Source organism: Lutjanus erythropterus, chromosome 10 (genome assembly GCF_056507025.1).
Source record: "Lutjanus erythropterus isolate fLutEry1 chromosome 10, fLutEry1.hap2, whole genome shotgun sequence".
Classification (NCBI taxonomy): Eukaryota; Metazoa; Chordata; class Actinopteri; order Lutjaniformes; family Lutjanidae; genus Lutjanus; species Lutjanus erythropterus.
The window spans coordinates 3,860,375-3,872,710 of NC_139326.1; the positions used below are offsets into that span (position 1 = coordinate 3,860,375).

At 40.1% G+C, this 12,336-nt stretch overlaps 1 protein-coding gene across 1 annotated transcript in view; it reads right to left on the minus strand.

Moving 5' to 3' along the window:
• LOC146319835 (transmembrane protein 132D) overlaps window positions 1-12,336 on the minus strand; it is a 50,979-nt gene that overhangs the window by 15,054 nt on the left and 23,589 nt on the right. Inside the window, exons 3-4 of the mRNA XM_084727904.1 lie at window positions 8,194-8,331; window positions 721-913 (exon numbers count right to left, since the gene is read on the minus strand). Of these exons, the coding sequence (XP_084584030.1) occupies window positions 721-913; window positions 8,194-8,331 (331 nt within the window). The remainder of the gene's footprint in view (window positions 1-720; window positions 914-8,193; window positions 8,332-12,336) is intronic.

Below are 12,336 nucleotides of genomic sequence, written 5' to 3' on the forward strand. Positions count from 1 at the left end.
ACTGAGAATCTTCACAGACACGAGGTAGTATTTTGAGATACCAAGTCATTATTTTGTAATGACTGACAGGATCTTTTTCTCACACATCACACTGGTGGGAATGGACTTTGATAATAAGATGTGGTTGAAAAAGTGTTAAGAAACAGGAATGATGGTAATGATGATGTGACTGAGTGTGTTATGCGTGTCATTATGTTTTATTGTTTCTGCAGACAATGGTGCCTAAGCAGTCATTGACCCTGGTGACACATAACTGAGAGATTCAATATTGTAAAACAAAGCGGTGTAAACTCTTGTGTAATGTTCCGTATTTAGTGGTGCAGATTATACCGTGGATTAATTATAGAGGTAGCATGATAAAGAGGCCTGCGGCACCAAAATAGATGCACATGAAGCAGCTGTTAGGAGGAGAGGAGATGACCACATATTGTACGCCAGAACAGAGCAGAACAACACAGAAGGGAGACATCAGCTAGCTGACAGTCAGCAACACAAGGTCACTCCCTGCTCAAAATAGAATCCATTTACTAAACAATCCAAAGCATATCCAGCGTTCTGTGTATGCAAACCAGACAGGAATGGATCAGAGCAAAGTGCATTTTATGATATTTTCATGCACCAACGCTCAAAGGATGCAGGCCAAGTGTGGGCATTATTGGAAACTCTGCTGTCAGTTTTAATAACGATTAGTCGCGACGTGGACGCTGTCGGTGGACTCACCATCACGAGGGGGGCCAGGCCGACAAAGTCTCTCTGAGTGGTATAGATCCTCATGGCTCCTTCAGTCTTGGCTACGGTTTTGGATGCAGACGGCAGTTCCAGCTTCCATATGATGACCTGACTGTCGAGGGGACTGCTCAGCTCCTCCACCTCGAAATCCATCTGAAGCACCTCCAGCAGACTGCTCTCCAGCCTGAACAGGAAACAGGACGGCTTAGAAAGACATATCCATGATTCCAACACAACAGATTTTATGGTTTTCTAAAACCTTTCATGAAAAATAACTGTAAAAACTATATAATTTAAAATAGATGGATAACACTTTACCTAATGATACTTGTCACAAACACAAAGGAATCTTTATGACTGTTGTCATTCAAGTGTCATTTGGTTAGTTATGTCATTTTTGATGTAAAGCTGGCATTGTTTGAAATGTTTTGACAACTTGGTGTTAAAAATTTATGGCAAGTTGACATCAAACTTAAAGAATCTGTTTAGCTTTACGTTTTAAAATTGCTTTAAACTGTCATATGTGGTTGGTTTTGAAACTGGCCATCATGAGACCATTATAATGGTGTCATGAATTACTTCATCTAAAATAGTACCATTTGTACTTGTCATAAAGATGTCATAAATGTTATAATGTCATATGTTTGATGACAGAGCACAGTGATTTAGTCTTCAGTTTCTTTAAGTTCAATAAGTTTGTTATTGTCAAGTTATCATGATGAAGTCAGTGACAGGTTGACTTGGTTTATGTCAAGTTGTAATAACAAAGACATTGTTGGCTTGATTTATAGCGTCTTAAACAATGATACCTTTGCATGAAAAATGACATATATAAGATAATACGTTGACCTCTTCAACTAAAGTGTTACCAGCAGATGTTACTGCAGCTTCCTGTTGTTGTATCATGTTATTATCATTTGGAACCAGAAGTGCTACATTTGTGTTTTAACTATCTGTCAGGGATCTTATTCTTTCAGCATCGTCGTGATGCAAATTAGCACAAGAAAGTCAAAATCTTTCCATCACAACCACTGATACATAATATGATTATGTCACCGCTGGGGTCTGCAATTCTCTCTCCACACATTGAGTTCCTGTAGACATAATCAAGTCTGAATAGAAGTGCAGTGTTTATACCGCAGTGTATCCTGTGGCTCATTGTTCAGCACAGGACAAATCATTATAGATCCAAATCTTTGGGTAATTGTGCCCAAAGGAAAAGTAAATCAAATGAGCTTTTGTTTTATTGTGTCTTTTGTCTGATGAAGACACACTTTGCATTAGAATGCAGACATTTCATTTGATAAATAGCGTTAAACAAAACTAAGAGTCTGCAGGCATGCTAGCGGCTCTGTGAGGCTGCGCCACAGAGCTTACAGCTGAACGCTAACATCAGCATGCTAACGTGCCTCAAGCACGGAAACCCATGTGCTCCAGTTTCCTTTAGGCTCATCATGTCTTTGATGCAAACAAAATGCATTGTTGGCTAAAAATACTCATCGTCATATTTTTATCATATGTGAAACAATATATAACAGAAAGAACACATTATGACAAGAGCAAAACTTGATTCTCATAAAGAATCACTTTAGCCACTGACTAAACTAAATATGACTGTGACATATTATCTGTGGTTACATGGACAATATCTCTTCCACCAGACTGAAATCATTATAAATAGAGATTCCAACTTTACATGGGTGCAAATAAAGTGATCCGATAAGATGTGTGTTTACATGCTCCAAATGTAAAGTGTTTGACATGCAAAAAGAGGTTCCACCCACTGTGAATCTGCTGGAAATATAACAGAAGAAGAAGAAGTGGTTCTGTCTGTTAAAGGGTGACTCCACCTGTGTTCTTTTCTGGATTTTGCAAATGGAAACTCCCAGTCAGCTGTCAGCAGTGACGTAGATTAGAGCGCTAATGCCCTCCCATCCCTCAGCTTAGGGAGTTTTATATGTAACAATGTTGATGTTGCAGAACCTGCATCAGGTCACATTAGAAAAGTTTTACGCTTAAACATACTCCAACCAAAATTTGAATCCTACCTCTACTGGGAAGCTACACAATGATATAAAAACTGCAAAAAGCAAAACATACTAGATCTGCCAGTTTTTAAGATCATTCATAAGACCGTAAAATTGAAAACTGACTGGGTTGGGACTTGAGATGTGCATGATTAGTTTACTACACACTGGGATGGGGTAATTAGTCACCAGGAACATCCCTAGTCTGAACCATATTTGCTGTTATGACTTCAAATGGCCTTTAAACTCATCCAATGTTTTTTGATTTGGTCGATGATTTGGTGAATTCCAGCTTTGTTCATCTTTTCAAATGCTTGTTTGAACAACTCATTGCCTTGAGCTTTTCAGCCAGTGAGGCGTTCAAATCTCTCTTAAATCTCTCAAGGTCTCCAACAAAAAATTTGTATCAGTCACAAACCAGTTTTATTTTGCTACCACCATCTGTCCTTCCTGGGGGAATCATTCACGTCCCCTAATGTAGCACAAAGGAAGAATATATTTATTCCAACTACAGCTAAATGGTCAGGTGCCATGGACCACCTCCTCCGTTGAGTCTTTCCAGACTGACAGAGATGGTGTCTTTCACTCTTCTTTCAAAACATCGGCCTTCTCTGGCCAAAATGCAACATTGCTGGCCTCAAAGGAGTGTCCCTTGTCCTGAAGATGTGAGTGGACTTCTGAGTCTTCAGCTCAGTACACTTGGACTTATTACCCTAATGGCTGACATGATGGCTGGATGGGTCGACGTCTCACATGATTCTCAAGGTGTTAATGACTCCACAAGAGGTTAAATACCTGGAACTTATTTAAAAATAAATCACAGATGAGAGGTGAAACATCTTCAATAACCAAAGTCCAGTTGCTTATGATAGTGCCTGGTGAATACCATGACCTGGATTGCTGATGATTGGATTAAGCATTAACATGGTTTTTAAGCACTAATACTTTCCTATTGAATAGATTATCAAAGGTTTACACCACCCCTCTCAACCCGATTGAAAATCACATCCAATTGGGCTCTCTTCTGATTAAGGTGGTTACTTAAGGCACTTTTATTCTGATTGTGCTATTAGAACGGATCAATAAGACCTCATTTACTGTATGATGCAAAGGCAGCATGTATTATATAGGCTGCAGACAGACCATGCACACCATGCATCTCTACAATCATTATTTTAAAGTCTACTATCAGATTTTAAATCTGCACTTCTGTCATATTTAGGAAGCTGTTGAAAGAAAACTATAAATGAACCCGATAAAGACTGAAACTGTGATTTGTTCTGAATTTGGCCCTGTGGATAGAAAGTGTGGAGAATTCTAGAAGAGGGGTTTGATCCCAGTAGTTGCGACAAGGCCCGATCCCCTTTTTTTAAACTTTGACGAGGCCTTCGCATCTCCAGGCGTTTTCACAGACTAAAACAAAGACAAGAGAACAGAGCTGAATTTCTCTGTGTTACCCTTGAGTTGCCGGTACTGCTAAATGTGAACTGAAGAAAAGGTAGTCCAAGGACAACATCATCCCGCATACACAACAAAGTATAAGCCTTTGTAACTTATAATGGCCTCTCAGTGATGCCAGCTAGAACAGAGTGTCCTGGCCATGGATTCAATTTTCTCTCATGGCCCAAGTTAGTTTACTGGGTTTTTATTCCTGGCACTGAACTGAACTATAGAAAAGATATATTGGTGGACAAAAATACGCTAAGCGTGCACGTGGACATTATCTGACCCGGTGCATCTGTGCGTACATGTTATAAATATCTGTGTCAGGGGCGTGCAGACGCACAAGTCCTTTTTGCTGCATGACAATGACCTCTAAAGGGCTGCACACCAGCCTCCTCTCTGCATTAAAGCAACAACAATTGGAGAAACTGCAAATCATATTTCGTTAATCCTCCATTAAGTTCCAAATGGAACAACAAAGCACACAAAAGTCCTTCTCGGTATGCCGCGCTCCCCCAGTGCTCCATTATATCTGTCCTTATTAAGGGCAAGACAGAGATTTAGTGTAATTGAATAATCTTAGCATATTGCTCAGAGACCTGAGATTAAAAGATAATAAAGGCTTTCTGGTCAAATATCAAAACAAGATATGCTTGACTCACATAAGCATGCCTATATCCCCTTAAGTATGCATTAACACAGATATCCAGATAAGATAGGGGATGCTGCCGTGCGATTTTTGTCCTCAGTCAGTCTTGTGAGGCTCTAAGGGAGAATGATGCTTCAATAACTTGTTTACGTCCGGTAGTCTGTCTGTGAGTCGCAGTGCTTAAATATTAGGATCCAAACTGAGCTGCTGCAACAGAGGATAAAAAAAAAAGCTTTAATGTACAGATACAGCAAATACTTTTAAAGCCAGTAAGACAAAAAGTCAGAGAAATCCCCACAGTGGTGTGACAGTAAACGCTCTCTGCAGGGGTTCTGTTAGTTTCATGACATTTCAGAGAGGATTAGCTGAAATGACGGAGTGAAAGAATATGTTAACCCATAAAGAAGTTGTGATAAACAATGTCATAATCCACGCCAAACGGGGAAAACAGTTTAATGAGGTCAAACCAATAATGACACGCACAGATAAGGTCAGTGTTCTGGCTCTGTTTAAAGCTGGCTGCGTCTATTGTGGTGTGACCTCTGAAGAGTCAGTGTCGCACAAATCCACGTTTAAGTTTAAATTTATCTCTGCTCTGGAGTGAGTTCATCTGTTTTCACTGATGTTGTTCTACGTCTACTTTTATTAGTTTTTTTTCCCCATTCTGGCAAAGTTGGCTGCAAAAACTTGCTCTTTTCCAGCTATGCCGACCGTTCACACACAGATTAGAGCTTTAGTTTTACAGCATTTCTTGGAGCTGCTCTAGAGGCAGAAATAATCTTACTGTTTGAGTTCAATCTCAATGGAAAAGTATTTGGAGCACTGGCAAGCTTGAAAGGCAAAAAAGAATTAAAATATAAGTGCACAACATAAACAGTGGCCTCTTCACCAGCAAGTATGTTGCATTCAAGGCAGCTGGATGGTCAGCTGCAACAGTTAGCTCACCTAGATGACTAATCAGACACACTAGTGATATGTTACCGTCAGCCTGTCTATCCACAACAATCAGACTGAAATATCTATCCATATACATTCATGGCCCCCAGAAAATGAGTCCTAGGCCTACTACTAAAATTACATATAGAGTTTCTTGTAGGGTCGCACTCAATGAAAAGAAGTCACTTCTGGTGTTGAATTCATCTCAAGTTTCTGTCTTGCAATCAGGAATCTTGAAGTCGCTGTGTTTGCATACGACATGACCAAGCAGAGACAGGGGGTCACACATTACAAGATCTTTCACCCTAGACGAGTCCCAGATGAGTCCGTCTGCTCTCCAAACTACATTTTGTCATGAAAACTGACACTGGAAATTACTTAATACTATGCACGGGTTGCTAAACTGTGAATCCTAAGGCAAAGACCAGTCATGACCTGCCCTACTCTGCCTCTGATTGGGTTGTCACTCATTGCCTTCATTGGTTGGGTTGGTTCGGTTTAGGCATGAGGAGTTATCATTGGTTAGGGTTACGGTAAGACTATCTGGGTAAGCCGAACACAGGCAGAGTCGGGTAGGTCATGTCTTTGCAGCAGGATTCATAAATTTGTGCACAGGACAAGATTTCTCTTTTTAATTGATTTCTATTGTACTGTGCATGAAAGCAATATACAACAACCCATTTACACATGGTATTTAACTGCTATCTGTGTTATCCAGAAAAGGAAAAAGGTTTAAATGCATTTTGATCTGAATGTGATCAGATCTGTCTAACTACACCTGGAGGTAGTCTGGCTTGCATCTGTGTTCAGATCATAGGTACACAGTTCATACAACCATGTGGATAACATATCTAGATGTAGATCACATTTTAATACTAGGTTGAAACTGAGCAAAAGTCAGGGGTGCACCTCACCATTACACATACAGTAAGTCATAGTACTGTACACTCATACTGTATATGATGGACAGAAATAAGAAATATATTAAAAATCTAGAGAAAAACACAAGAAATCAAAAAAATACTAAGTAAAATAGGTGTTTGTTATTGTGTTGCATGTAATTTCTGCCGGGCTGTGTGAACCATCAATGACACAACCAGTTTTTTGGCCTGCTTGATATCTTTTGGTCGTCTGCGAGTCATCTCCGAGCTCACACAGCGACTGTGCATCAAGCGCGCACCATGTGGTGTGAAATCAACATAATGCACAAAACTAAAACAGTCAGCATGGTAAATATTACACCTGCTATGCATCAGCATCGTGAACATCGATTAACGGGATTGGTTCCTTAGGTTTATGATGTCATATACCCAGCCTGACTGGATCTGTTTTTTTAAGACTGCCTTTGCTCACTGCAGTTTCAAAGCAAGAAATGCTCAGACATGATGTTTACTGCTCATTTCACTCTTGATAGGTCTTGTAACACATGAAAAACACCACATGCTCATGTTAACAACATGATTTTCACCGAAGGGGGTCTTTAAGCCAAATGAGGGCTATAACCCCTGTAATCTAAAACAACAGAGGTTCAACTTTAAACTACTGTTGTTGCAGCAAGGTAGCCATCAGGTAACACAGAGGGGGCTTTTAAGTCCTCTGCCCTTTGTTTTTTAAAAGAGGTGTCCTATAATCTCAGGACGATGCACTGGGACTCAGTTAAATGACAGAAAGCCGCACTCATCTGAACTTGAAAGAACGTCTGAGATAAGCTGCTTGCTGGAGAAAGGGTGTAGCCTCATTTAATGAGACCGTGGGCCAAGTTAAGTACTACTTAGCCCAAAGAGCTGAGTTTGATCAGACCAACCTGCAGATGTCCTGTAAATAGTTTTATAGTGTCATGTTTGAAAATGGCTCACCACAGTTTTGCTATCCCTGTTTGCAGCTTTAAAGTCATAGGTTAAAATACATTTTACTGCATGGTAGGAATGCATGGACGTGCACAGCCGGTAAATGTTTAGAAATTATTAAAGCATGGAGGAGAGGTGGGTAATGAAGAGGGAAAAGCAATGGCAGTTTACAAGGGGCAGCTTTACAAGAGCACCTGCGGCCAACCTGTGCTTAGAGAGTATAAGAGATGTCCTCCCAGGACACTGCACAGTGTGCGTCTGCAGTAAGCCGCTGTCAGGCCTGTGCTGCACAGATGGTTTGTCTTTTACTCCACAGGTGCAGAGACAAATACTGATATGCTCTGCAGGATATACATTACAGTAGTGGCACTTTTAACAGCTAGAGACACTGGCAAACTACAGCACATGAACAGTTCCCCTGTGAACCTCTGCAGCGTTATTTGTCCATTCAAACAATAGCAATTTAAGCCCATAAATATGTGATATATTTCCAAATGACAACAGAAGGGACACACATAAGATAGCACACCCTGGAATAGAGAGTAATGTGACTCAGACTTGCCTTTTCCCTGGTATGGGAGCCTTCCTCTGACAAACAACAGCGATGGTTCCGTCTGCTCCCATATCCAGAGTGATGTCCCACAGTAAAGAGTTACTGGGTGTCGCTGTTCGAAAGGTCACACCTTTCTTTACTGTCGCTCTGTGAAAAGTCAAGAACGAAAAGGTCAACAATGTGGTGAATGGGAAATGTCCCGTATTAATAACAACCAGTGAAATTCAGGGCAATGAATAGTTATTTTTCCAAAGTTTAACTGGTATATAATGTCAACAATTAACCAAACATATTTCGAAACATTCCTCTGAGCTTCATTTCTTTCATTCCTGGTAGAATTTGCTGGTGAAAAAGGATGTTATAGATCAGGCCTATACAATTACTTTTTTAGAGGCAAGCATGGTGCCACACTAGAGCCACGTTGGCATCTGCATACTTGCATTTTAGTATTTTTTAATCTTTAAATAAATACACAAAAGTTAATAACCAGCCAGCTTGTTTTACACCGTGTGTGCACAGTTGACAGACATAGGGGTAAATGCAAAAGTACAGTAAAAACAATGCATTAGAAGTAGCTTGTTATTTTAAATAAACAATGTTGCATATAAAATAGTTTTTTTTTATTCAGTTCTCCCAGTGTCCCTCTGTTTAAACAGCCTGTGTTCAAACTTTTTAAAAAAGTGTCTCTGTGCTTAACAGCAGACGTAACCAATGAATGGGCTAATTAGCCAACTTAGAAAATTATAATCTTCTAATAAACACATAAACTCAGAATGTTAGCAGGTTATGTAAATGGAATCACAATGATATACTTTTTTTTTCATATTTAGAAATGATCAAAGGGCCAGATTGAGGTCCTCAAAGGGTCGGGTTCTGCCCACAGCCCGCCAGTTGAATAGGCCTGTTGATTGTTCCCATTCAAATTGAGTTTCCTCAAACAGAATATATTTAATTTATTCATTCAAACTACCTGTCAAGGTTATCATGATAAATCCGTAACAAGAAAGCATCCTGATATATTAGAATAGTGATGAAGCTGAATATTTATTAGACTTTGAGGAGCAATCAATCAAATAAAAGCAAAAGTGGAGTAAATTGTAAAGGAAACTGTCAAAAATCAGTGATTTACTGCCACCCATACGCCACCCTCATCCCCCCGTGCATTTTAAACAGCAAAGAAAACATTGGTTTTTCTGTTCATCCTTATGTGCGCTCATTATTTAAACTGAACAAATGGATCATTAGTTTTCTTGGCCTCTAATTTGTAAATGGAAAGCAGTGTGCAGCTGAACATGTAGACCATCCCGATGGGCTTCCCCAGCATAAGCAGCTTGCAGTAGGTCAAATGTTAATGAGATATTCTTCTACAAGAATTGTAAGGCCAGGGGACGCACGCATTAAAAAATGCAACAAAAAAAAATCCAAATAATCCATATGGTCAACTATTCTCACGAAATATCGCTCCTTTTTTGTCCTCAAAGCTCTGATAAGACTCCCTGAATACTCTGAACAGCTCAGACAAGTTGTCTGAAATAGTTCAGATCAACATCCTCATGTAATTCTCTGGTTTTCATCTGCATGCAAAGCTGTGTTGTTTATCTCTGAATCTTTGAGATAAACACAAAGTGTTTAGCGCATTATGAGTCTCTGAGGAGGTGTAATCTATGATAGGAACAACAGCAATCTGAGCACTTCTCCTGCTTTGGGCTGATGGGGGTTTTGGCTTAGAACCGCACGCAAAAGAAGAGCAGACAGCTCCCTGTTCAGCACACTGAAACAGGACAATCTACCAACATGCATTATCTCCTAATTGAAATATTTAAGATGACTTCTTAAAGGGATAGTTCAGATTTTTTTGAAATGGGGTTGTATGAGGTACATAGTGTATTACCTACAGTAGATGGCAGTCGGCACGCCCCCAGTTTACAGAAGCAGCAGGTGTAGGAAGCTAAACAATGTACTGCCGTGGACAAGGTCGCTCTCCCCAAAGCAATCAGACTCCTTTAGCAAAAACAGTAATTTTATCTTAGTTTGTTTGTATTGCTGTGTGACTGTTTTAATGGGCTAGTTTCAATTCACTGAGGTCACAATAACACAAATAAACTGACAAAGTCAGTTTATTTGTGTTATTGTGACATTTGTGTTATTGTGACAACTCCTGTGTTGTGCAAGATAAAATTACCGCTTTTGTCAAAGGAGTCTGGCATTATGCCGACTGACAGGGCTCTCTGCGGAAAGGTAAAGCAGTGAAAATAGACTAGACCACTAGTTAACTATCATGCATCATTGCAGACTAATTGTTCTGTGGTTTTAGCAGAATATAAGGTATTTAGAGAAGGAAAGACGCCCTCTATCCCTCCAAAACAGCAGTCACATGACTACTACAGTCAAACAGTATCTCCAGCTCAGACACGCTTGCTCAGGGTTTAGTCCAATCAGATCTAGGCTCAGCAGTAAACAGCCTCTCAGAGTCAGTGGAGGACTCTGTTACTTCACCTTTCTACATGTCGGTCCTGCATACGTTAGTTACCCTTTACTGGGTGTGTCTGACACCTTTTTAAAGAAAACTGATCATTGTTATTGGATAAAAAAAGTGAGTTCTGTGCACACATTTTGCACATTTGTGTGTGCATATTTATGTAAATCCTGGACCGCTCCACATCCAACATGTAATCTGGGTCTTTAATAGCCACTGATCTTGGCGTGGAAGTTTCACAACCATGTGACGTAACCGCAGTCTGTGAGATAGAAAGGTCTCCCTTTTTCCTTTTTTCTGAGACAGAATGAATTTGGCTTGTCTTGTGGCATTTGTGGCACAAGCTCAAACAGCCCACAGGTTAAAGGTCACCATGAAAACGGGATGACTTAGCAGCGTTTCTTTTTTTTTCCAATAGCAGTATTAATCTTGTGCCATCGTGACCCAGGAGACAGACAGTTTCCATTCCAGCTGCATGCAACAGCAGCTGATTTATCTGATTAACACAAGTTCAGCTGGGGGGTGAAAGGTGAAATATGCATCTGCTGTTGTGACTGGCTGGAAAACAAAAACAGGTCTGCAACTCCCTCTGTCATGATTGCACACAGCTGTATGCCACAGATTTGTGCTGTGTTCCAGTCGAGGTCGGAGGTCAGAAATTCCCACTTGAAATTTCCACTATCTGACCTCAGAGCAGTGCAGGTGCACAATGTCGAAAGTAAACAAAAAAGCATGACTGACCATGACAAATTGATTCCTTTGGCAAGTACACACACAATTGACCCTCAGCAGTGAACCGTTCTTGCATATAGATGACAGAGAGGATGAAAAACAGTGCTCGAGATAATAGACACCATTAAATAACATTGGTGACAAATTTTGACATCAATTTATACACAGAACAGGTTTTACTATATGACGGTTTTTGTTATTTTAGGCTTGCATGGGCACTGGCATTGTTGTGTGAAGCTCGACAGCTACTTCTTCATGAAGTTGGACAAGCAGGAAGTCCAACTTTGAGTGGCAACCTTTGGACTTTTTCTCGTAGGAGGTCATACATTTTCAAGTTTTGACTTTTCGACTTTTCGACTTTGTGTTAAGAGTGATCGGGAGTTGTATTTCATCCTTTTTCTTAGTCTGAGGGGATCCTAATCAGCTAACTCCTCCTCTCCAATCAGTGGTATCTGAACCACCAACAAAATGCCCGTCCTCCACCTCCTATACTCCCTCTCTCAGCCAGCGGACTCTGCAGTCCCTGCACACCACCTGGTTTATTCTTTTTATATATTTTTAATTTACTCGGTCAAGATTAAATTTGGTTTAACCAAATCCTTCATGTTGTGTGCAACCACCTATTTCTCTAATGTCCTCTGTGCAAGTGGAGGTATGTAATTGACCCCTCTTAAGTCCCACCCCTTTTGCTCTGTGCACCAATGACAGTTGAGCAAATTTCTTACCTCAGTCAGCTTTCTAATTTTCCAGTAAAATGACATATAGGGTCACATCTTAGTAATACTTAGCAAAATGCTAGCTACCTGATGTTAGCCAAACAACAGCTAACTAGCTATCTAATGATTGATTTAGATAAGCTAGTAAATGAGCTCCCATTATCTGGTTTAAGATGTGAATATATGTCACTTTTACAAGTCCCCAGCAAAGTTTTTTAACCCTCCACA